The 27,947-nt window shown below is 39.8% G+C and overlaps 1 protein-coding gene across 3 annotated transcripts in view; it reads left to right on the top strand.

The window, feature by feature from the left end:
• grik2 (glutamate receptor, ionotropic, kainate 2) overlaps nt 1–27,947 on the top strand; it is a 296,354-nt gene that overhangs the window by 70,381 nt on the left and 198,026 nt on the right. For all 3 annotated transcript variants that reach the window (XM_059339534.1, XM_059339535.1, XM_059339536.1), the window contains 2 exons: nt 10,846–11,013; nt 12,830–13,087. In XM_059339534.1, coding sequence (XP_059195517.1) covers nt 10,846–11,013; nt 12,830–13,087 — 426 coding nt within the window. The remainder of the gene's footprint in view (nt 1–10,845; nt 11,014–12,829; nt 13,088–27,947) is intronic.

The following is a 27,947-nucleotide window of genomic DNA, read 5'->3' as shown; positions in this document are numbered from 1 at the left end:
TTTTCAGTTTTACCATTTCTTCATTAAAAAAAGTACTTCACATGGCCTGATGGCATGTACCATGGCCTGAGGAGATTTTTGGAGAGATGAGTTTAGTTTACAGATTCATAACTCAGCTGAGAACAATACAACGTGTTTGTAGAATGACGTCTGTGCAATCTTTAGATTGAGGCGCTGTACCGCGAGCCATGAAACATGCATACGTGTCGTAATGGCTGGTACTGACACACACTCCTATTCTGTCATTCAGGTTGGATGACTTCTTGTCCAACCTTGCACATAAGGCCAGAAGATATGTTTTTTCAGGCTTCCTCCATTCTTCCTGGTCTTTGACCTGCTCCATGAAGCAATAGCTGTTTGATTTTCATGATCCTGGAATTCTGTCTCTTAAATTATAATCTTTACTTGCAGGTTGGTGAAGACCACCAACTAATATTAGATAGGGTTAAATGTGTAGACCAGTGGCGGGCGGTGCATTTCACACTTAGGCCTTCAGTGATGTCCAACTTAGTCAATAAATACCTTTCATTATGCCAGCATTTATAACACCAGGACTGGACAGTAGTTAGAAACACGCACTACTAGGCATTGCATCACCTCAGTTGTGTACAAAATGGGCTATTATCCGGCGCATTTTAAAAATCAACAATACCGCATTAGCAATTAAAACATATCTGATATGCTACTATCAAAACTTAAAAATAAAAGGGTCTTTAAAATTATCTTTCCAAAAAGTCCACAAAGAATATGCAAGCTTTAAGAAGATTGTACAATAAATTGCAAAATCGCAGTTTAATATCAGAAAGACATTAACAAGACGGTCATACTTTGGCGACAGCGACACAATAAACAAGTCTCTTTGTGAAGAAACTTTTTCATGTCAAAACGTGACATATCACGACTTTCTGTGACTTGTTGCTTTGAGTACAACCTCACAGCTGCGCCAATGCGCCAGATTATTTACATACCGTTAACAGTCCCGGGTGTGACTCTGTTGATCTGCATAGCACTGCCGTGGCTCAAACTAGTAAGTATCCACATCCAATCACAGGACGCGTAAATGTCACATTCAACGTGAGGCCAGCTAGAGGGCCTTACTGACACTCGTGATCTGATTGGCTATCGCAACTATCTATCAACTGTATTTGCCCGTTCACTTACAGTGCACAGACGCCCGCATTGTTGATTCTGAAGGCCCGGGCAGATTTCATACAGCCTGGCAACATGAGATAGCTGAATTCTGATTGGATAAAAACTCTAACCTAAAAACAACAGCACTGGAAGGAGCATAATATGACATGAGGAGAATATGAATAATTTTAGATATTTAGGGAAAGTAAATGAAAAATTGAATTAACCTTTATCATAATCATGATCATGATTTCTGGTTATGTTAGGCCAGCAGAGAAGGCCTTGCTGGCCCTGACGGCCCACCACTGGTGTAGACTGACTTGTCAGCCAAGTCAAGAAACAAGTATGTTCAGTATGTACTTGCTGTCTGCATGGTCAGATCTGACCAATCAGAAGTACTATGACCTAGTCTAGTAAGGCTGTTTTAATCGTCAGAACCCCATGGACACCATTATTTTTCAAAGAAGTAACATCAAAGGGTCTTTGCTATATTGAAAAGAATACTAATCATTATATATCACATAAGAAAAAAAACGATAACATTTCTTATTTTGAGCTCTGTATACAGACACACTTTCAATTTCAGCATCTAAGAACAGAACTACTATCATTGAGTACATAATCCAGATAGGAAATATTTGGCACACTGACAAATGGAGGATTAGCATGCACATCAAGTCCAGACAGTTTTTGCTCACCCAAGATTCCTGGATAGTTACCAGATCATTCGCATTCCCAGGTTGTCCATAGCCAGGGCATCGGTATGAAACCTGCTAGGCTTTCAACATCCACTAACACCAACAGCAATATCAGGCCCTCAGTAAGTCAGATGACAGAGTGTAAAGACTGGTTAGGTCAAACAAACACAGGACCTTCTCCCAGGAGCCTGTTGTTAGTGTACCGTTGGAAGCCAAAAGTCAATGTTGAATTGTTTGTGTTGACTTGGTAACTTACTCATGTTACTTCACTTCAGTTACATAACAAAACATACATATTTGAACCCAAACTCTGATATTTTAAAACTTGTAGTAGTTTTGTTGCCTAAAAACCACAAATTTGTGTTATTTTCATAATGTTAACCACATGCTCCACGTGTTTTAACATTTTTTTTCATTGAGCACTGATAGTGCAGGACATGTACATAAATACAACATTCACGAAAGAAAACTTTGGAACAATGCTCACATCATTTTTTTAGGAAGGATAATGATAGTTTCAATAACAATAATACTTTTTAGTATACTTATAGCAAGGAAAAACAATACAAAAATAAAAATAAAAAAAATACACAAAAATCTGAAAATATGGATCACAGTATCTATTATCAAAACGGTGATGACTGTTGTAATGTGATATTGAAATGTGATTCTAAATAAATACATTTAAAAAAGTGACACCTAAGCATCTGCATGTGACAAGTTGGGAATAAGAACAGGGTTGCCTTCTAAAGCTCCATGATCTATCATGTTCAGGATTTCCCACTACTTGTAAGGTCACAAATCTTGGTTGTTTTTCATTTTGGAATTCAGAGTCCATCATTCCCCTGTGGTATTGGAATTAACCTTCTACTGTATACATGAGGGATTCACAGAGGCTGATACATACATGCATATTCATTAAGCTGTAAGCCCTGTTACTGTTTTTGATTTCATCTCATTGATACAAGCCTCACTGTTTAAGTTTGGGTGATACTTGGAGGAACTGGTTGTTATGATGTGTTGTCTTTGCAACTTCGGATGGGAAAAATAGTGTAACTGATTGAATTTAAACACTCACTTCACCACAAAGACAGGGTTAAAAGAAGGAGCACACTTTCAGACACCTCCTCTTGGAAGGCATTAATAGTGTTGCATTTAGCTGTTCCCACAAAAGGTGCCAGAAGTGGTTGTGTAAAGAATGAAAAAGAGAGAAGTTGAGAGAGAAGTTCAAACCCTGCTCACTCTCTCACCTTCACAAACCTGGCCAGTAGCTGTGTGGAGTGGGTGTGAATATTGATTGAAGGTTCTAAAAAGTTACAGAAATTGACTGAGCCTCCCCAATTCTGTTGTTGTAAAGGTTTGGAGGGGGTTTAGACACTGTTTAACCACCAGCACTTTTATTGGTTTATACTGTTGCCTCAAAGGCATACATGTTTTTTCTGTACACTGCAAAAATGGGTGTATAAAAACAAGCTAAAAAACACTAAATATCCCCTTACTTTTTAACTACGCGATGTTTGACTTGTGCTTTTTATTATTTTATCTATTTTCTTATCCTGCTGTACCTTATTTTATCTTATTTGTATTTTTATTTCCATTTCCCTGTTTTAATTGACTGTTTTTACTGTTTTCAATTGTGTCTTGCTGTTTTTAATGTTTATGTAAAGCACTTTGAATTACCTTGTGTTGAATTGTGCTATACAAATAAACTTGCCTTGCCTTGCCTAAATCTGAGGGAAATTATCTTGCTGCATTGACAGATAATTTCACTTGACAAGATGTCTTGAATTAAGATTGTTAAATCTTGAAATAAGCATGTTGAAATTAACTCTTAAATTAACTCTTAAAAGAAGATCAATTATCTAACACTTCTAAATCTAAAGTTGTTTTTTTATCTTGGTAAGAAACAAATAATTTGGCCAGTTCATCGCTGCTTGCAGCTTTAATTTATCTTGTTTTAAGAGTTAATTTCTTATTTTAAGCATACAACATGCTTGTTTCTAGATTTAACAATCTCAATTCAAGACATTTGTCAAGTGAAATAATCTGTCCATGTAGCAAGATAATTTCCCTCAGATTTAGTGTTTTTATCTTGTTTTTAGACAGCCCTATTTTGCAGTGTACATGGCCAGTTGGGTTAAAGAGGTTAAGGTTCAAACTTATAAACTCTTGTTTTATAAATATAAAACTCAGAATTTTGAATTTGAGCATTCTTGTTTTTATTTACATTTTTGGGCTTGGGAACCGGAGGGTAGCCAGTTCAAGTCCTGGATGGACCAGGTACAGAGGGTGTGGACTAGAATTTGCAGAGTAACATTACAGGAACCATCTCCTCTTTAAAGGTCCATGCCATCATAACCTGTTCTGGCTGAATCCCTCGTCCATCTCCTTGATTTCCCAAAGTTTAGCTTGCCTTCGTAGTATGATTTGATAAACCATACAAATTAGGATGACAGCACACATATTTGGATAGTTTCTGCCTGAATGCATTCTCAGTGTTGTACACTGCAAATTATTGTTTTTTACCAAGATAAAAAAAAAACTTAGATTTAAAAGCGTTAGATAATTTATCTTGTTTTAAGAGTTAATTTCTAATTTTAAGCATACAACATGCTTATTCCTAGAATTAACAATCTTAATTTAAGAAATCTTGTCAAGTGAAATTATCTGTCCATGCAGCAAGAACATTTCCCTCACATTTATTGTTTTTATCTTGTTTTTAGAAACCCCTTTTTTGCAGTGTAGTTGTCCCAGCCAAAAGTGACTGAAGAACCTGTGTAAATTTTTTTTTTAAATAGAGCTTTAGAGAATGTTTAAACCCTTCTTACATTCTCACCTTTGTATAAACTGGTTTGAGTGTTTAATTGCCTCTTTACAAAAGATTCAGAAACTGTCAGACCTGATTCCACTGTCAGAAAGGCGTTGCATAAGGTGTTAGTACATCTCAAATAAAGTGCTTGTGGGATCATCTGAGTTCTTATGTGTCCCACCAAGTGCAACACAGCTGGTTGGCTGAGCTTCTATAGCCACAAGTCTTCTTATTTATCTCATGAATATCACTGTCCCTTTTTCCTCCTCGTCCCCCATATAATTCAGTTTGCATTCATACATTGCTCATTGCCTTTGCATATTTTTTTTCCCTTTATCGCCTCCATCTGGCCTCTTCCTGCCCTCCTCCCCCCCAGCCTTGTCTGCTGCAGCAGAGCCTCAGCTGTGATAAAGATGGAACATGCTCTCGGAGCTCGTCATGCTACACTTCCCGTTCTGCAGCACTGATATTCTGACACTGATCGCCATCAAACTGTCAACAACAGACTGGGAGTGAGGACTGAGGGTGGGTGGAGGTGCCGGGGGAAGCTAACGTATTTTTCCTCATAAATAATTTTTACTCAACAGAAAAGACGAGCTGGAGCAGGATTTATTATTAATTTCTGTCTTCTTTTTCGAGAGAGAAAATTGAGATGGATGATGCCTGGTGTTTGCCGAGGCCTGCCAGAGAGACGTGGGAAAGGCCAGCCTATAGCCTTGCAGGGCCCGAGTTAAGTCATGGCCCAGTAAGGCAGGATTAGATAGGGCCTTCATTCACTTCATGGATAAGGATTAGGCTGACATGTTGTTCATGGACTTACTTGAGGGGTTCTTTTGCATTTAACACTGTCCAGGCAGTAAACCAATCACAGCAAATATAAGGTGCTCATCTGTCCTTTGCTGTCTCATTGAATTCAGCAGATCTGTTTGCAATTTACTGTGACATCCAAAGTATTGATTTAGATGCCCGTAGTGGCACTGGGGCTTGGGGAACCGTAGCGTTTATACAGGAACAAATGCCTTATCTTTCATAGGCAGATTGGTTAAGCTATGGAGATCCACCATTGCTCTTGTGATAAAATCAATTTGAATCAGGAACTCTGATTCACATCCACATTCTGTGTAAATCTGTCTTTGAACTCTGCTGAGCCTCAGAGTCTGTCCATCTCTTAGCTCAACATGGCCTTTACCCACTGGAGGAGAAGGAGCAGAAGTGCAGCAGACAGACTGCTGTCTCAGCTGACGGAACAGCAGTCAGTGGTTTAGGCTACCCAGTGCCTTCATCAAATGGATTTTATGGCCTTCTTTATCAAGTATATGTCAAGTTAAGAAACTAATTTTGCCCTCATGGGTATGATAGCTGGCCTGTTGGTTTGTCTAACTTTGTTCCACAGAAGAACTCTTGGAAAATACTGTTAATTTGCATCAATGCAGTTTACTGAGCATATTCAAGCTCTCCTAAAAATGAAAAACTTTTATTTATTATATATCATAGTTATTTTCATAGTGGACAGATGACCTTTTTTAGCACACCTTCAGGGGGCTGTAGGGATGGCAATGTGGGTTAGGTTTTTTGGTCACCTGCTTTCAGTGGGGTTGCCATGATATACAGACATCCATTGGGGACCATGTGAGGATCAGTATGAAGGACTTTTGTGATGTCCCATGCCTCTATGGAAACAGCACCAATGTGGCTAGTGGTAGGCAGAATCCTTTGTGCAGTCTATCACAGTTATAATGCCATTAATCATAAGAACTTAAAAAAGTTTAAGTTGAATTTATTTTATAGTTTATTTTACAGAAATAGGAATAAAAATAATCTATATATACAAATATTATTTTCCCAAGTAGCCACAAATGTAAGTTATACACATGATATACATTTTCAACTACTAACAAAAAAAGTTTAAAGCCTGTATGCTACTAACAACCTCTTTTCCTCTCTGCTCTGTGTAAACAAACTGCAGTTCTGTTTGATTTTTACTAAATATTTGTCACGTGACCATTCATCTCCAGGATGTCAGTTATGGCTTCACAGATGTGCTGAGGGACACAGAATTGTTACATATCATAGTTATTTTCATAGTGGACAGATTACTTTTTAAGCACAGAAATGCATTTAACGGGATCTGTTTAGTGCAAACAACTTATTTTTTAGTAAAGTAAAGTGATTATGAAGAAAATAGCACTAATTAAAGCTATATCTATCTAGTTACTTTTTCTGATGGACACGTGAAGGTGAAAACCTTATGATGATACCTGTTTCTACAGTTTCCTCCGACGCTGTAAGCGCTGTATATCTGGCATTTTCTTGAAAGAAAACATACTTTTCAGACTTGCCGACAGGTTTGGGGTTAGATGGTAAAAAAAAAAAAAAAAAAAAAATGGACGGAGCTTTTGTAAAAACATTTGGGGCTGGAGCCCCAGAAGCCACCCCCCACTCTGCCCCTGGTGAAGATCTAAAATCTCCCATGTTATTTCTATGTAGGAATGAGATAAAGAACAAACCGTAAAGTCCTCACTAGACTCTTTGTGTTTTCAATATACTTCCTAAAAACATTAAATTATGACCAATAATGTACTTATGTCAAATCTCATTTTCCCTTTCTGTACATTTCATTGTTATAATGCATAACTTGAAGGGGTTGCATCAGCAGAGTGCAGTGATTACATATTTTCATTCTGAAGTATGAAATCTCCAGTGGCCATTTAGAGTGAGTAACCGCTGTCCCAAGAGAAATGATTAGAATACCATCTTGGTGTTACAAATAGTTTCTAATTGATCTAATAATAATAAAAAGGCATTACACTGAAGGTGTTCAGAAAAAAAGTCTTCATAAAGTTTCTTTCCTTCAGTTTGGTGTCAGATGATTTCACTGATCTCCAATGAAAATGCAGTTACAGATCAGTTACGACCGATGGATATGACCTAAGCAGCAGATGTTTTTTTCGTATCTCTCTGCAAGACCTTTAGTGATTTTTTCTGTTTCTACTGTACCACATACTGTGTTTTACTTTCTTGTATAACATGAAATGCTCCTGAAGAGGAAGTACAGATTTCTGCCCCTGCCAAGCTCTCACTGTTATTCAGGGCTGCAATGATTACACTGACTTCAATGCTAATACCAGTGTCATTATTAATCATGTATAACTTCTGAGGGGGTTCAATCGATTGGGGAGTATGTGGTGGGAAAAGGGTTTGATGCATGGCCTGATTAAGACATGGCTCTGTGCTTACAGGACATGTGTCCATACACACAGGACAGTGACTTAATGGATTCATCTAAACCGTGTTTGTCGGATCTTTAAGCCGCTAGAGAGTCAATATTCTGTGGCCTAGGGCACTTGTCAGTCACTGTGCTCACCAGACACAGGGGCAATGTTATATTTTGCAGACCTTTATTTGTGCTATTGCACATCATATCATTACTGCTTCAATCACACCAAAACACCTTCCCTTTCATCTTCCCTGAATTGTCTGTCTTATTTTAAGATTTAAACGTACATCTGATTTCAGCTTGTTGTGAATTCCTTAATAATAACAACTGTGTAGAATAAAGTGAAACACAAATAGGATGACACAAGGCAAACATAAAGGTGTTTGCAGGTGTCAGTGACAGAAGAAAGCAGTGACTCAATTTACCTGTTTTTAAGATAGAATGACTTTCACAATCACAAAAAGGTTGAAACAACGAATTGAAAACGTGCAGCAACAAATGGAAAACACACATGGGAAAATATAATTAGTTACAGCTCTGTCAATAACAAAGCTAAATTGTATTGAATTATTTGTGAAAATAGAAAGCCTTTTGAACATTTGAATCCTTTTGCTCATTACTGGATAGTGCCGTGTTCTCGCGTCTCTCAGCACCTCTTGCCATTTTTAAAATCACTGAGACTATTGGCCCTCAGTGGCTTTATTTCATATGCACTATCTATGATCAACCATGGAGGCAATGCTTTCATCCTATATGCTTGATTTCCAAGTTATTTTTCTGTAAGAATCGTTAAGCCTCAACAAATTCTTGGCATAAATAAAGCAGGTGGTGACGGCTGTGAGTGCTGTGGTCACCGTGTGTCCACTGTCATTTGATCAGATTGATGAAGTGCTGATGGATTTCTCTCTTGACTGATCGCGGCTCTCTGGCTCTCAGTCCAGCAGCAGCCTGCCTTTAAAGGCCTGATACTGTTGGGAGGTTTAGTCACACACACACACACACACACACACACACACACACACAAATAACTGACTGTTTAGCTTCTATTAACAATGCCAAGAAAAATAGTGTAAACTGTTGAGAATTATTTGCATTTCTTAATTAATTTGTGATAAAATATGGACTGATATTTCTTCAATAAACAAACACAATGTGTTTTGATTTTTCTGTTATTTTAAGGGAAACATTTGTAAATGAGGCCCACTGAATGAAAGGATAGGAATATAATTTCTAAAGAGGGGTTTGGAATAGAATAATTTAAGATTTTCAAACTAATCCCAATCCTAACCCTAGACTTAGTCTAATTAAGATGAGAATAAGCACATTGTCCTCACATTGGAGGATTTTCTCTCCTCATCTACGTATTCTGCTTCATTTCCATATCTTCATGTACAGACAATTGAGCAACTTTCTCATTAGACTCAATATGTATTCATATTTAAACTTACCTACTTAAACAGTCACCTCTCTAACACCGATTCACCTCTCTGCAGTGGTTCATCTCCACATTCCTTCCAGTGGAATCACAGAGGTTTTCAGCAGGAAAACAATGTTTCGTGTGTGTGAACAGACCCATTCCAAATGCTCAGCTTTCCAATTATAGTACATCCTGCTTAACTGATGCTTATTAATTCCTTCAAACTCATTATGGCACGCAAAATAGGGCTCTCCCATGAGATGAATACTAATGAAAGTAGAAACTTATCGACAGTGCTGCTGCTGCTGTCAGAGGTCTTTCTGTGTAGATGTTTGCTTTAAGCTCCAGCACACAGACGAAATAAATGCTCCTGGAAAAAGAGCATTTCTAAAGAGTCCACTGGTGAAATCACTGTGAGGGAGCATTGATCAGAATCAGCCTGTCCTGTGGTAATCGCTTGTGACAGGAGGGACCAGCAGTATTCATGCAATGGTGTGTATGGATTACGTCTAGACTTCAAGAGGGTCCTACTGTAGAGTGCTTGTAGCTGGAGTAAATAAAGCTCCGTCTGACTGACACTGAGCCAGCAGGGCCTGGCCATAGGGCTAACCCAAACAAAACACTTCAATCTCTCTCCACTGCTCCCCAAGGCCTTGACTGATTGATTTGCTGGCCAATCAGAGAACATTGATCTCAGAACCTGACCCCCACTCCCCCCACCCCCACCCCAACTCCCCAGGCCTCCTCTCTGTCCATTCATCTGCTGGCTGTCAGAAGTATTCACTGGAGGGCTGTAGCTGTGGAGACCCACACTTTTAAACACACATCTGTGGCTTTCTGGAGAAAACCCTTTACAGTGCCTCGTATTGTTATTGAATCGTCCCTGGATCCAGTTGCTGTTACTATCTTGGGGCTCATGGGTCATAGTGCTTTTTCGTTTTTCAAGACCAGGACATGCATAAAATCCTCCTGTTTGATATCAGTAAAATGTAAACACCTGCATTGAGAAATAACTGTTTTCTGATTTTGTAATGTAGCTAATTACTTTCACTGATTGGTAAAGTATTGCAATTACTTTCCCAATGTCTAATAGGTAATGGATTACATATTTTAACTTGCACAACACTGTGATCCAGCAATAAAGCTTTTTAACATTTTTGTAGTGTAATGATTGAATGCGCCCTGATTTTTGTGTATAGAAATGACAGAGTGTGTTTATTTTGAAGATACTCCTTTCCATTTCTGTCAAACTGATTACACACAAGGACTACCAGGATTCGAGTACACAAACATTACATGTCATTTTATATTCACACACATGCACATTAATAATGCATTTGCTTGATGAAATTACTTGCAATAAATGTAAATTAACAAATGTAAAAGTATTGGACATCAAAGTATTTCATACACACATAAATGTCAGGTAGTTCTTCTTCCAACTCTTATTGTTAGCGTAATTGAAGGCTTCATGTAATCATGACTGGTGGCTATTGTCAGTCTTAATCTTAACCAATTAAAAAAAAAGCAACTTTGTTAAATCACTAATCAATTGTCTCTCTTTCTTTGACAGGGGGGATATTTGAGTCCATTGAAAGTGGGCCGTCAGGTGCTGAGGAACTAGCCTTTAAATTTGCTTTAAACACAATCAACAGGAACAGAACCCTACTGCCAAACACAACGCTCACCTATGACATCCAAAGGATAAACATCTATGACAGCTTTGAAGCCTCCAGGAAAGGTATTTATGTGTTTGTGATTGGAAGATATGCCGCTGGTGTTGGCATGCTCACGGCTGCTGTGTATGTGTGTGTGTGTGTGTGTGTGTGTGTGTGTGTGTGTGTGATTGTGTGTGTGCACATATGCTATGCCGAAGCTGCTTTGCATTGTAAATGTATTCCCTGTTGGAGCCCTGCGAGCTGCAGTGGCTTAGATTGTGACAATTATAATCAGGCGAGGGAGAAATGGCTGAGCACTTCAAATGTAAACAGAGAGAATTGATTGGTTCCAGGTAATGACTCAGCCACAGTAATTCAAAGACCTGTTTGGCCCCCAGATACAGCAAATAAAGTGCTATAATCTATCAGTTTTGTGTGTGCATCAGGCTGACATTTCAAGTCTCTTATCAATTACGGACCATTATATCCTGTCTCAGTGATTTAGCCACCTCCCTTATATCAAATAAGGTGATTAGAGTGCACAGTCGAGCTTATACAGAGATGCACAGTTGTTTGTAAATCCTGTGAATATTCCAGGAAAGCAAGCTCAAATTGGTTACACCTTTAGCTTCAGCTTTTTATTGTGAAAATATAATGCAGTCAAGGTTTTGTAATCAATATCAATATCAGTGTGTGTGTGTGTGTATATATATATATATATATATATATATATATATATATATATATGTATATATATATATATATATATATATATACAACCATATGCCTATGTTCCAGTTGTTTTTCAGACAAAAGAGAATTAGTGAGGTCAGCCACTGACATAGGCTGACTCTATTTAATTATTTATTATGTTATCTTGTTATGTTCGGTTGCATGTTTGTGTTTGTATTTGTTTTTAAATTCTTGGTGTTTGCTCTTTATCCTTGCCAGTACACTCAAATAGAAATTATTTGTCTCAATGTTGCTCTTTTTTGTTGAAATGATAGGTGTTATTCCATAGTTTCGAGATTTTCAACAAATCCCATGACAAAACCAAATCCAAAAGTAGTTTTTGACTTCTTGTCTGAGCCCCAAGCCCACTAGTTCCTAATGAAGAGTTAAATCTTTCATTTGGCTTACAAATATATGTGGCATTTAACATGAACAAAAAAGTCATATAAGCTCAGTTAAACAGAAATAGTTTTGTTGCACATTTATTGGTACAGGCAAAGGTACACATAATGACTTGTTTTATTGTTAGGTCTAGTCTAGGTGATTGAATTACCACTGAGCCTTCTGTGTCAGCTATGAACCGATCACATGTACTACAAGCTTTACCTTAAAACCTGGTAAGCTCAACTTGCTTTCCACAGTCACTTTACTTGTCCCCTGCAGCTGGACTGGGTGAGTCCCAGTCCACTATGGGTGTAATCCAAAATCAGTTTTTAGGTTATCAAAAGACACAGATAGAAACTAAACCAAATGCTTCAGGGCTTGTGAAGATTTAGGTTGCAGGACACTGTGTGTGGGATTGAGTCAAAGTAAACTACAGTGTGTTTGTAGATGGTAACAAAGGAACATGTCAGCCAGAGGACCAGTGTGACTCATTGGCATGTTTTTGGACAATGGAGCTATATGGCCCAGAGGAATAAGATATATCAGGCTTTGGATATGCAAGCATCATTTGTTGGTAGAATGCATCCGTTGTTGGGTTGGCATTGCACGTAGGATTTGTTTAAAAAAAAAAAGAAGAAATATCACCAGATATATCCTTTTAATCGAGATAAACAAAAAGCTAATTCACACCATTTATATAAAGTATATCTTAAATGCTGAATTGTTGAATGCAGACATAATTCATAGGAGGGAGTTAACTCATTAACTATTCCCCCTCTTCAGCTTGTGACCAGCTTTCTCTGGGAGTGGCGGCCATCTTCGGCCCCTCTCACAGTTCCTCGGCCAATGCGGTCCAGTCCATTTGCAATGCCCTGGGGGTGCCACACATCCAGACCAAGTGGAAGCACCAAGTATCAGACAACAGAGATGTCTTCTACGTTAGCCTCTATCCAGACTTCTCTTCCCTCAGCCGGGCTATCCTGGACCTGGTCCACTTCTTCAAGTGGAAGACGGTCACTGTGGTTTATGATGACAGCACTGGTAAGACCACAAACACTTCCTCTACTTTTACTGGTGTTGTTTCGCTCAATCTATCTGCTCTTAACCTCTCCAGCCGGGACCAAGAGGTTAATCGTGAAAAATGTTCATATTGTATAACATTTTCTTCAAAAAATTCTTCTACATAGATGTTCTCCGTATTTTACTGACTTCAGTTTACACACCATGGGCCTCAGTCAATAATACTTGCGCAAAGTAAGAACATTTCTACGCACATAAGTACCTACACAAAATTACCGTCTGATTCATGACACATGCACATGGGCCAATTTTTCACCTTCTGCATGTTGATGAATCAGAATCACTCCAAACGGACAGGCGTGTGTCCACTATTTGCAATCATTAATGCCACACCCACAATTCTTGTTTACCTCAAGATGCATCATGGAGACCATGCTAAAGTTGCCGTAAGAGAGAAGCATGGCCCTTGAGCAAAAAACAAAAAGAATTTCCTGACTGACGAAATTGATTCATCAACTCCATGCAGGGCTGTAAAACACAATGAATGCAGTTAATGAAATTACCCCAGTAGCACCCGTAGCACATGTGCGATAAAGCTTTGTGATGCTTGTGTGCAAGACAGCTGCTTGTTTGTGTGACATGAGAGTTTGTGTGCTTTTCTGTGTGATAGATGAATCGCTGTTGTACTCTGTCGTGTGGCAGCCTCATGGAGCCTGTTGTGGGAAGAAATGATCCATGACTATGTAAGGGTATCTTTTGTCACAGATACAAATTGCCTCCAGCAGGGGGCACCAAAAGATGTAAGGGGTATGTTTTCAGATTATTTTTGCTATCAGTATTGTTAATAATTATTATAAATAATTATTTTTTATCATAAATGATATACGCTGACTAGATTTACGCTAAGTCATCACTCATTGGGCACCACTCTGTAAAACTGAGAAAATATAGCAAAATTACACTAAATCAGTCTCATAAAGTTACTAAACTCTCAATTTGGAACACTGATTAATGATTAACTTAATAATTATAATCAAATTTCCATATTCATATTTAGTATTAGTTGAAGGCATTTGGAGTTATTTTCATAGCAGAGGTTGGCATATCACTCATTCATGTGCAACATTAAAAAGGTAAAGCGTGTTTAGTCCAAAAATATAATTGTTCTAAAACAAGTAAAGCAAGCAAAATACACAATAACTAATCTAAAACACTATTTACTATTTACAGTGGAAATGTGGGAGAAAGATTATGTGTGTGTGTGTGTGTGTGTGTGTGTGTGTGTGTGACAAAATGGCATTCTTGGGAGGACAACAGATCATGCTGACTTGAAAAAAGTGTTTGTAAAAAGCCAATTTAAAGTATATTGTATGTGAATCAGTGTGTGAGCAATTCAAATAAGTTAGTAAAGTTAGTTTACATGTAAGACTTAATGTCTGTGTAAGGGGACATTAACATACCACTTCAAATGATATGGCTACACAAAATATTGCAACAATACTGAACAAACACACATCAGATCAACACCATTGATGTTAAAGTTTAACAAACGTGTTCTTGCTTGTTCTAACTGCCCAGAGTACTATACCACAGAATCCAGAGGTGAAAAGGGGGAAGCAGAAATCCTTTTGATGAAGAATTAGCTCCTGGGTGGGTTTGGTGTGTTTTCAGAGTAATTTGCTGTTGTTGGTTTCCAAAAGCTTTGTGGAGATCTTTGTGACTTAAAGGAACACTCCACCGTTTTTTCATATTAAAACATGTTATTCGGTCAAGTAAGAAGAGTTGATACAGACCTCTTGCGTCTCAATGCGTGCACTCAATCGCCCTGGCGCGCGGCGCCACTTGGCTAGCACTTAGCTTAGCCCAGTTCATTCATTAGGATCCAAACAGATGGACAGTTAGAAGTGACCAAACTTCCGTCAACAGAACCAACGTGAGCTGCACCATGAGTAGTAGTTCGAGCAGAGCTGACGAAGTATCAGGTTGTCGCAAGATATTTGTGAACAATCATGGTTATAACGTGCATCGTAAAGGGTTGCGATAACAAGCAGAAGTGAAGTGAGAGGGAGCGGAAGTGAGAGGGAGATGGAGAGGGAGGGGGAGAAGATTTTTCAGGAGTGATGATATTACTGCGCCGAGTCGAAGTGCTCCCAAGTGCTATTCCGCCATACATTATAGTTATCCTTTTTATCCGCTTAGAAAAGCGCCACGTTTTATTTTGTGTCGCCATACTTGGTCGTTTAACTACTCGTGTAGCTGTATTTAAATAGGGAAAACGTGGAGGAGTTTGGTCGCTTCTAACTGTCCATCTGTTTGGATCCTAATGAATGAACTGGGCTAAGCTAAGTGCTAGCCAAGTGGCGCCACGCGCCAGGGTGATTGAGTGCACGCATTGAGACGCAAGAGGTCTGTATCAACTCGTCTTACTTGACCGAATAACATGTTTTAATATGAAAAAACGGTGGAGTGTTCCTTTAATCTAGCATAGGTCACAAGCAGGAAACTTAGAGCAGTTGAAGAGGTGATTGTGCACAGGCCCAATGGCTTGGTTCTGGGCCTTCAAGGCTTTGTCTCTTAAAACTGGAGAGAAAGAGAAGTCTGATCTTCCTCCTGGCAGACCAGACCAGGACAGGAGGCAACGTATGGTCTCTTCCTAGGAGTTGAGAAGAGAGAGGGAGATAAAATTCTGTCTGAAGCTGGGTTTGGGCTTCCTGGAGGGAACAGCCAATGAGGTTTCACCCTTCAGGTATATGCAAATCCACCTGAAGCCGTGGCGATGGTGGGGTTGTGTGTCTATGTTTGGGAGAAACAAAGAACCTCCATTTTGAGGGCTGAAGTCAATAAATTGCTGGCACAATTTCCATTGCAAACAGTCCATAAATCCAAATGAAACTTGTGGGATACCTGTGACCCCTACAACTAGATTATCATATTTTATAAAAATGCAGTGCAGTAATGAAAGACATTTCACACATGAGGCGTATATAAAACAAACCTTAAAAATGTAGAGCAAGTGGCAGTAATAATAGTTCCCTTGTGTAAGTTACTCTATAACTGATTGGATTTATCTCTCCAGGGGTCTGTCTGACAAGATGATAGGTCTGTAATTTGATTTAGTGGGAAAACTTACTCTAAAACACCTCATGAGTAAATTAGGTTGAAATATTGTCTATTAAAACATTTTTAATATATGCACTATGCTAGGCATTTAGTTTAAAGGTGTGTTTACATAGATCAGGGCCTTACCATTTGCATGTATGTATGGTCTTATGCAGTTCTATGTTTGTTGAGTTGTAATATTTTACTCATTATATTGATTTTCTATTGGATCGTACCCTTAAATACTTTCCTTATATGCAGTTGTTACAACCTACTTGGCCCTCATGCCCTGTTTTTTGAGAAAAACGAACCACAAAAACAACAAACAAAAGAGAGAAAACATTTTCCCCAATGTGACACATTATTCATGTATTGCATGTGGGGGAGCATAGAGAAAATATAAGTTACAGAATTTCAGCAATATACATCCGTCTACAAGAAGGGCCTGAGCCGGCTTTACTTCCTGAGGAGGCTCAGGTCCTTCAATGTCTGCAACAAAATGCTGCAGATGTTTTATCACTCTGTTGTGGCGAGCACCATCTTCTTTGCTGTGGTGTCCTGGGGGGGGGGCATCAAAGCAAAGGACGTCAACAGACTGACCAAACTGATCAGGAAGGCGGAGTCTGTTGTTGGCTCTAAGCTTGTCACCCTGGAGGAGGTGGTGGAGGACAGGATGCTGGCAAAACTGCTGGCAGTCATGGACAATCCCTCTCACCCCCTCCACAAAACACTGGACAAGCTAAAGAGCAGCTTCAGCAACAGGCTCATTCAACCCCGCTGCTCCAAGGAACGATACAGGAGGTCGTTCCTTCCTTCTGCAATAAGACTCTATAATTCATCTACCTCTGCCAGAACCAACATTACTGAGATGCACTAAACCTTTGCACTAAATCTATGCACGACACTTTGCTATGTTATTAATACTATTACTATTATTATTATTATTATATATACTGTTGCTGCCATTATTACTATTATTACTATATACTGTAATATACTACTATTATTATTATTATTATACCGGCCTTATTTATATATTATTATTATTATTACTATTATTATTATATATCATATCATATTATTTTACTTATTACTTTATTTATATTTTTCATTTTATTTTTTATATTGTTATCTATTATTACATATTATATAATATATATTATATACTGTACTATTATTATTATTATATACCGTCTAGTCACTATAGCATTGTTGCCATCATATCATATCACCAGTTTAATTATTACCATCATCTGCCAACCATCCTACCAACCGATCTTCTTTTTAACTTATTAAGTGCCCTTGTTCTTGTTCTATTCTGTTTTTTTCTATTGTTGTTTTTATCTATCTATCTATCTATCTATCTATCTATCTATCTATCTATCTATCTATCTATCTATATGACAACAAAAAAGCTATGCCATATTGAAAAAGTACATGACACTTGCCTTTACTTTTAATTCCACTTTAAATTTAATTTAAATTCCAAACATACAGGAATCAGAGACTGACACAAATTTTGTTTGTGATAACAATCACTTTCACAATCAGATGAAAAGAAACCATTGCATGCCTCACAAAAATCCATAGATCTATCTTGGTATATGCCAGGGCTGGAGTGGGACTCTTTTTCAGCCTGGGAGTTTCATGCCTCAGACCAGCCCACTTTAGTTCAATACTGAAATAATATAATTATAACCTTAGGATATAAGTCTACGATAGCACACTATTCTCTGCAGCTTTGTTATTCGGTGTGTTGTTACTCACACTTCTTTCTGAATCCCTATGAAACTCATTTGACCCTGCATTTAATAACAATAAAAAGCAATAAGGCTTTAGCACATTTGACATTAAGATTTTATATTATTTTCTTCCTATTCCCTTTCAGTTGTGTGCCTTGTATATTTACTATCCTACTTAAAAAAAGCATAATGTGTCACTATATGGGTTTATAAAGTGGACATATTGTTATGTATATTTTTTACACACTATGGTACAACAGGTTCCTTCCGCAGTGACAGCAGGAGTCCCCCTGGACACACTAATGGGTCCTGCCCTGCTTCTGATGCTAGATCACATTTTTGAAAACTTGCTATGAATGCCAGCACAAATCTCCTTGATCAATTCAAATCAGTTTTATAAATATAGTGCCAAGTCATAAATGTATCTCTGGGCACTCTTCATATAAGGTCTACATCCCCTTATAATATTCATGTTCATTCTCATATAATATGTTATATATGATAATACATCCAAAAAAGTGTGGTTGTCTCATATTCGGGGTCATCCTATATTTGAGATAATACGGTATTGTCACAACCTGGCTCTCTGGGCCATGACAAAACCGGAATTACACTGTTTTGAAGGTTAACAGGTTTCTTTATTTAACTTAAAGTAACGGAAAAACGAATGTTACAAATGAGATGTGGACATCAGTATTATCAGTGGTGTAGGATGTGCATGTGTGTAAAATGTAGTGGATGTGTGCATGTCAAGTGCTACAAGACAAGGTGTCTCACACCGGGATGCCACTGGATGCGTTAGGACTCCGAAATGGGTCCGTCCGCAACGGCTGCGTATCTCCGCAGTCCGTCAACACACACCGGAGTCCAGAGGACGCACGAGATCTCGCAAATTCACGCGTAATCAAGTGATATAACCAGAAGAGAACCAACATCTCATCATTAATGACTGGAGACAAATCCAGCGGTCTTAACAAGCACTAACGAGGTCGGCCGGCTTGTTAACAACAGCCTGCTTGATCTGAATCTTAGTGGTATTTTTTTGTTGGACTTGTTGCTAGTCATGGATTAGCTATCACAAACACCATGTTCGAGCATAAGGTGGTTCGTAAGTGTACTTGATACCAGAACACCTTAGGCCAAGAGAGATGATCAGTTTTGTCATCATATTATCAGGTCTGGGGCCATATGTCTTGGACACTCATGAAAGAAGCAAAGCTGTCAAGTGATCACCATCTGGTGGTGAGTTGGATCAAGTGTCAGGAAAGGTTGCCGGACAGACCTGGTAAACCCAAATGTGTAGTGTGACCTGGGAACGTCTGGTTGAGAACCCTGTCCATAAGGTCTGGAGGAATCAGCTATGAGTTGTAGTTGGAAGGTCATTGGTGCCTGTCATGTGGGCAACCTGAGAACCTATTGGTGTACGTTGATGGTGAAGGAGGCTGTCAGGCTGCAGAAGGGAGCCATTAGGGCTTGACTGGCCCAGTGGTTTCTGGATGGTAGGACGGCAGATACCGGTTGGCCAAAAGGGCTGTAGCTGCAGCAGTTCGAAAGCAAGAAATCGGGCGTGGGAGGAACCTTGTGAGAGCATGGAGAAGGATTTTCAGCTGGCCAGTTCTGGCAAACTGTTCAACAGCTCCGGAAGTGGAAGAAGGGCTTGGCTCAAGCTATGTTTAGTGGGGGAGGAGAACTGCTGACCCTGACAGGGGATATCGTTGAGAGTTGGAATCTTGACACGTTGACTTTTCTTCATTTGTGGATTTGAACTGCTGGAATGTTAATGCAGCAGTATTTCTCATTAGCCTCTCAAAATGGCGTCTGGGTCCCCTTTGTTCTCTGCCAAGAAACCAGCCAGAAAACTCTCTTCCTCATGATGCCTGGTGTTTATGACCCTTACCAGTGTGACAACGTCATTGGTCAGGAAGACCTCTGACAACACAGGAACTCCCAAGCAGGTTTATAAGCCCAAGAGTCCCACTTTCTCACTATCTAACATCCTCTCCACCTGCCTCTCAAGGAGACTGCATCTTCTCCTCTACTGGAATGAAGGGGACACAGGCCTGGATCCTCCAGAGACCAGACTCCCTCTTTTCATCTAGTCCTACAACTCAGGTTTGAGGCCTCCTGCAGCCACACAGCCTGCGTGTCAAACTTTGGATTAGTGACCATAAGGTTCGTGAACAACCAGAAACCATGACAGAAGGCCTCTCCACTGCTTCAAACGAACAGGAGTGAGCAAAAACTTACTTTGGAAGACAGCAAATTACTGTAGTACTGACAGCCTGCAACCAAACCAGCAAAGAACTGATTGATTGTAGTCAGAAGCAAACCTTCAACCTTTGTCAACACCTTTCTTCTCAATCCTTTCAATTTATGGACTTTTACTGGACTTTAGATAAGGTAAACCGCAAATGCTACGCAAAAGATTTTAACCTGTAATTGATGATATGGTTAATGTGTGTTTTTAAGTATTATTGACGTGATAATGGTAGCCATGCCACTTGAAGTTGAATGTCTTGTTTAACACAAACATAAAGTCGTACATGCAGACTTACTCTACCAACTTACTTGATCTGCTCTGACACGTTTTTTTAAATTGCCTTTAACAAACATACAGCTTTGTAGAGGAATTGAAAGCCTACAGATTGTCCCAGTCCTCCAAGGCAGGAAGAGATTTGATTATAATTATTAATTTAATTATTAGTCAGTGCTCCAAATTGATAGTTAAGTAACTTTATGAGACTGATTTAGGTGGATTGGCTATCTTTTCTCTGTTTTAGTGGTGCCCCATCTCGAGGTGACTAATAAGGAGTAAACCAAGTCATATGATTTATTATAATTAATAACTATTTCTGATCATTATTAATAATTATGATAATCACCTAACATATAAACCCTTACATATTTGATTTCCCCATATGAGGGATAGATTTTATGATGACCCTTTTTACAAAAGAACACTTCCAGGAACTCCTGAATCTGACAATCTGACACGTCCGACGAGTGACGTGACGAGTCCGAGGCAGTATGAGTACTCAGGGGAAGGCTTGTCCATACATTGGTTGTGAAACAGTGGACGAGCCATCCTGTCCTTGTACAACCAAAATGAAAGCTGTGCCCGTATTCTCGACACACAGACAAATAGCACATAGTGGGTGTTGGTGCTTGCCTCTGCCCCTGGCTGTCTCTTGTCACTGATTCTGTTGGTGATTTTCATGGACAAGATCTCAAGGCACAGCTGGGTGGGAGGAAGGATTCCGGTTTGAACCTAAAAATTTTCCTTTTGTGGGTATGTGGTTGTGCTGATGTGCTCAAGCTGTGACCTGCATCACTAACTGGAATGGTTTGCAGCCAAGTGTGAATTGGTTGAGATGAGAGTCAACCCCTCCAAGTCCAAGGCCATGGCTTTCTGCCAGAAAAAGGTGGACTGCCCTCTCTGGGTGGGGATTGAGTTACTGCCCCAAGTGAAGGAGTTTAGTATCTCCGTCTTCGAGTCAAGGGTAGAATAGAGCATGACATAGACAGTCGGTTTGGTGTGGCGTCAGCAGTGATGCGGGCATTGTACCAGACCGTTGTGATGAAGGAGCTGAATTGGAAGGCTGAAAGCTCTCGATTTACCAGTCCATCTACCTCACTCTCACCAATGCTCATGAGCTTTGGGTAGTGGCCGAAATAATTCGTTTCTTCATAGGTTGGCAGGCCTCAGGAGCTCAGACACCTGGAGGGAGCTCAGAGTAGAGCCGCTGCTCCTTCACGTTGAAAAGAGCCAGTTGAGGTGGTTCAGGCATCTGATCAGGTTGCCCTCCCGGGCGCCTCCTATTTGAGGTGTTCCCTGAACATTCAAGTGCTAAGAGACCCCAGGGAAGACCCAGAACACACTGGAGAGATTATATATCCTGGCCTGAGAACGCCTCGGGGTCCCCCAGGAAGAGCTGGAGCATGATGCTGGGGAAAGGGATGACTGCCCCAGATAAGCTGAAGACAATGGATGGATGGATGGATGGATGGATGGATGGATGGATAGATGGATGGATGGATGGATGGATGGATGGATGGATGGATGGATGGTGGTACACTTAAAAAAATGCAATAACCTTGTTTATTTAATATTTCTTACAATGGCATGAGATTTCCATACCTTCGATACCTTATAACACTCTCTTTAGCCATGGTGTTTTGTTAAAGACCACATGCCCAACAAAAAGTCCTTTCCCACAAATTCCTATCTCATTATTATTATATCATATAGCAAAAAAGTTTGTCACAAAGCTTGATATTTGAAGCAACACCATTTGTCAGCTGTAATTCCTATGTTGATATGCATATCCATTGTTATGTAATTGTGAACACTGTTTGTTTCCTCCATGTGCTCACGCCTACTTGTTCTTAAAATGAAAAATAGATTAAACAAGCTTTTATTATACTACTAAAACTAAAGGAAAAGCAAAATTATGTTTTTGCCCAGGTATAGCTGAGTTACCATTGTGGATATTTCATAATTCATGGAAGTCAGAGGCTGCCGAAGACATGCTTTCCTTGTGACTCAGACAAGCGGACCTTGTTCAAACCTTGCTATTATTGCAGTCCAGGTCACCAGGCAACAAATAAGCCAGCAGGCTGGGTACATGTACCATATGCCAGGGGTCAGCATTTGTGCCAGCCTCAAGACAGGCTGCCAGGCCTCCCAGAGCTCCATCCAACAGACACACTGGGACCAGCTTTGCCTGGATCACAACACTGCAGTGTGTGTTCACTGTGTTCAGCATTCAGGCCAGCTCAATTTTGCATTTTGAAGTCATATATTAATTACATGTGCTAGATTACAAACAAGCCAAATCAAGAAGAATCAAGAACATCTGCAAATACCGATGCAGAATATTGCAGTTCATGAATTCATTCATAGGTTGTCTTTTCACAGTTATTTTTGTTAAGTGTCATCAGGGGTTGGCAACTACTTCAGCATGAACTGAGTGGAAGAGAGGTCTCCAGTCCATCACAGGGCTAACACACATAGTAACTTTCAACCACTATCCATATGCTTAAGTACATTTACTCAAGTGCTGTACTTAAATTAAAAAACCCTGAAGAATTTGATTATATTAAACATTCAGTGTATTTGCATTCTGGAATTGGCTCTGCACATAGTCATGCTTCAATTTTCTTTATGATTGGCAGTGTTTGCATTTTCCTGTAGGGTCCAGATTCACTGGAAACTGTGCATGTACTATATGTGATGCAGAAGATAAAAGTCTGTCCATGAACGCAGAGTTAAATATGACTGAATGTTATAGCATGAAAAGCACTGGTGTAAATAGTAATCATTGTTGAAGACTGAATTACATTTAGGTGCCTCCGTTTCAGGGTCCTGTCATGATTTATTAGCTTGAATAGAATAGAATCTTATTATTAGCAGCACTGTGCTTTTCCTTCTAGAAATCGTGACCTCAGTTTCCTCAATGGTAGCTACAGCCCAAAAAAACATACACTCACCAGCCACTTTATTAGGTCAAGTGTTTACCTAATATAGTGGACGGTGTGGTCTTCTGCTGCTCTAGGCCATCTACTTCAAGGCTGGACATGTTGTACATTCAGAGATGTTCAGTTATATGAGTTATACTGTTGCCTTTCTATCATCTGGAATCAGTCTGGTCATTCTCCTTTGACCTGTGGTATCAACAAGGCATCAAGGCTCAATATTTTCTCTTTTTCTGTGTCCCAGAATCCCAGAAGATCAGCAGCTTTTGAAATACTCAGACCAGCCCATCTGGCACCAACAATCATGCCACATTAAAAAAAACCAAACCTTTCTTCTCCATTCTGATGCTTGCTTTGAACTTCAGCAGCCTGTCTTCACCATGTCTACATGGCTAAATGCATTGAGTTGCTGCCATGGGATTGGAGGATTAGATAATATTGTTAACGAGCAAGTATTAGGTACACTAATAAAGTGGCCTCTGAGTGTATATAATATACACCATATAATGCATTATTATGCAGTATACACATGGGTTAACACTTCTGTAATATTTAATTTTACTTTTTACGTATTTTTCCAATTTCATTTTTGTATTTTAACTTTCTTACTCCATGCCTGACTTTTTTTTTTCATTTTGAAAACTTGTAGGCTTCAGCCTTACTCCACTGTGTGTGTGTGTGTGTGTGTGTGTGTGTGTGTGTGTCTGTGAGTGAGTGCCCTGCAGGTCGTGTAGAAGGCTTTAGGCAGGAATTGATTGTCGCTGATCCTGCCACCTCTGTTAATTAAGTTGTAAAGTGGACATAGCTGGTTCACTATAGGGTTAATAGTGGCTTGATTTTCTGTCTCATTGATAGGAAATGAGATCCTTGCTTGACCTGCAAACAGTGTTACCTTCTCATTGCCGGCATTTGCACAGATGACCTGATAGTGAGGAGGAATAGCATTGATGGTGGGCACTGAGGGCAAATAGAAATCTGATCTGATTGGAGTTCTTGGCAGGATTCTACTTAATTTAAATCATTTCTTTTCTTGTTTTTTAGTACAAGAGGCACATTGCCTGATGTACTGAGCAGAGTCAGTGCAGCGGAACATTTATATTATCATATAATTCTCATGGGTTCTCCCCCTGACCCCCCACCCACTGTTCTAAATCGCGTCCTGCTTTTCGGGAATGGGATATAAAGGGGGACGGAAACAACCTTTCTCTCTGTGCTGTTTCTCCACCAAGCGGGGAGCAAACAAGCAAATCAATAACCATAATGGGACTCCTCTAACGGCTCAACTTTATAATGGCAAAACTGAGATGGCAGCAGCATGTGTTATAGCTTTCCCAGCCAGCCATAACATCCATACAACTACCTGGAACACTGCTGCCGCTACCTCTCCTGCTGCTACTGCATAGTTTGATTAGGCCATAAGGGAGAACAGGCTACTATACAATAAAACACCAGCTCAGAAAGAACTGCACACAGTATGGAGTGCATACATACCTCGATTTGTCAGCAACCAAACAATACAGTCTACACTTTCAGGACTTTAAGGAAAGGATTTGCTGCTTTCTTTGTCGCAGCAAATAGAAACTCTTTGTGTTTGTTTGTTACGCAATACAAACAAATTGAAGACATCACTATGGACCATGCAGATATTTCATCACAGGGCAGGGTCTATTGTCTTTTTAATAAGGCTGATTTCAGTATGTTTAGACACAGTTTGAGTCTAATTAATATCCATTCATCCATTTTCTTCCGCTTATCCCGGCTGGGTCACGAGGGCAGCAGGTTAAGCAGGGCATTCATGACGTCCCTCTCCCCGGCCACAACGTCCAGCTCCTCCCGGGGGACCCTGAGGTGTTCCCAGGCCAGGTGAGAGATATAATCCCTCCACCGTGTTCTGGGTCTTCCCCGGGGCCTCCTACCAGTTGGACGTGCCCAGAACACCTCTAACGGGAGGCGTCCTTACCAGATGCCCAGACCACCTCAGCTGGCTCCTTTCAATGCGAAGGAGCATTGGCTCTACTCCGAGCTCCCTCCGGATGTCTGAGCTCTTCACCCTATCTCTAACCGTGTGTTCAGACCGGACGCGTAGCGAATTTTCGCGTCGCGTCGCGCGAGTAGTTGAATTTACTCGCGTCACTCGCGCGAGTAAATAACTCGCGAATTTTCGCCCAAGAGACTATTTAGCGCCAAATAATTCCCTCCATTTCATTCTGTCATCAACCATGACAAGCATAACGTCCCTGTACCTGCTCTGGAAGTCCGAGATACGTCGGAAAACACGCCGTCGTGTCTGGGTGAGTGACATCATCCGGAGGCGCGCTCAGCACGGAGAGAGTACCGCAGAGTACTTCCACCCTTCCACCTTTTTCCTGTCCCTCCTGCCGACCCACTCCTCCTTCCTGCCTCTTTTCTCCTCTCTCTCATGTATGTATCTCGGACACTGTCGTCCAGAATCTCAACGCTGATAGGCTGTCCCGACACAGCGTCACGCGAATATTTAGCCAAAGTTGAATTTATAGAACTCACGCAAATTTGCGTTGTTTCATTCGCGCCACGACATTCGCGTCAATCGCGGCATTCGCGTCGCGCGAAACCCACGATTCGCGCCGCCGGCAAAAATTTGCGTGTTTGCATTGACTTTGTATTTAATCTTGTCGCGCGAAATATTCGCTACGCGTCCGGTCTGAACGCACCGTAAGGCTGAGCCCAGCCACCCTACGGAGGAAAATCGTTTCAGCCACTTGTATCCACGATCTTGTTCTTTCGGTCACTACCCAAAGTTCATGACCATAGGTGAGGGTTAGAACATTGATGGACCGGTAAATCGAGAGCTTTGCCTTCAGGCTCAGCTCCTTCTTCACCACGACGGTCCGGTACAACGCCCGCAACACTGCTGACGCCACACCAAACCGCCTGTCCATCTCACGCTCCGTTCTACCCTCACTCGTGAACAAGACCCCTAGATACCTGAACTCCTTCGCTTGAGGCAGAACCTCTCTCCCCACCCAGAGGGGGCAGTCCATCGTTTTCCGGCAGAGAACCATGGCCTCAGACTTGGAGGTGCTGACTCTCATCCCTAATTAATAATAAATTTAATTAATTTTGAAAATGATTTCTTTTACAGGTTTATGGCTTCCTAATATTTCCTTCGATATTTTGGAAGAGAAATGTATAATCTCATACTAATTATGGGAAAAAAGGGACAGACAAAGTTTTATAATTTATGCAAGAGTTTAGCAAGTTGTATTGTGTTTACATGAGCAGTTGTTAATTTTGGGATACATGTCTGCGTTTAAATAAAACTCACAGAAACTGTAGTTGAACAGTTAACTGAATGAAAGAAGAATGAAGGTCAACCACTTTTGTTGGCTGATAAAGCTCACAGTTGGTGTTTCATTTCATCCCAAAGGTGCTGGGTGGGGTTAGTCAGGGCTCTGTGTAGGCCAGCCAAATTCTTTTACACCAAGCGGGGACATTGTCATGTTGAAACAGGAAGAGTCAAACACAAAGTTTTGATACAAAGTTGGAAATATTATAAAATACTATTGTATGATGTGTTTCCCTTGATTGGATCTAACGAGCCTTGTCCAAAATACACAAACACAAGCATATTAGTCCCATTTTATGTATATAGGGAATGTTGACTGGCCTCCCTTGTGACATGTTTTATTTCACGTCTGGCCTTCACCATCGTTACCTCAATGATATTACTAATATGACAGTAATATTATTTAAATATATATTATATATAGAGCAACATTATATGTATTTCTGACATACAGTATATATATATATATATATATATATATACACTATATGTCATGAATCCCTATAATTATCCCTTTCATTATAAATTTCTCCTTAACAGACATCATACTATATTTTACGATTACAATTTCTAGATATTCAAATTTGGACTACATTCCATTAGGAAAATCTTCCTGTCATTAGCCGTGTTACCACCAACTAATTTTTCTGCGCATTTGGAAGATTCGTATGAGAAAAAAAAAAATCCAGAAAATGTTTCAAAAATGCGCATAAGAGTTTGTACGCTGCTTTAGGTGGTTTTTGTCTTTTTTTGAAAAATAGGTAATGCGCTTAATGGGAGATGAATAAGTTCTGACGTAGCAAACATTTAGCTCACATGACTGAGCAGCTGTTTCCTCTGACATGAAAGAACAATTATAAGTTGCCCAACTGAATTGAATTCCTGAAGACATATTTTCTCTCATGGGTGGACAAAGTTGTTTGATTAGCAACCTCTTTTTCATTTATGTTTTTCTCTTTTGGTCAATCTCTTCTACTGTTTTCTTTCTCACATAATCTCTCCTTTTTCTCCGGTTTACTGACAGATTAGCCTACAGCAATACATTACACTGCCATCTTCTGACCAAGTACGTTATGCAGCTTTGTTTATTCAATCTAAACCAGTTTACAGAAACATCTCTTATTCATATTTTCATTATTGTGGCAAGGCTATTGACACACAAAACAGGCAAACACAAGCAAATTATGCTGCTATTTTAAAAGCATGACCAGCAGTGGGGCTGTCCCAACTAAAAATGTCA

This window comes from Centropristis striata, chromosome 8, assembly GCF_030273125.1.
Source record: "Centropristis striata isolate RG_2023a ecotype Rhode Island chromosome 8, C.striata_1.0, whole genome shotgun sequence".
In the NCBI taxonomy this organism is placed as follows: Eukaryota; Metazoa; Chordata; class Actinopteri; order Perciformes; family Serranidae; genus Centropristis; species Centropristis striata.
Note: the sequence above shows the minus strand (reverse complement) of the source record. Positions and strands in the feature narration are given on the sequence as shown.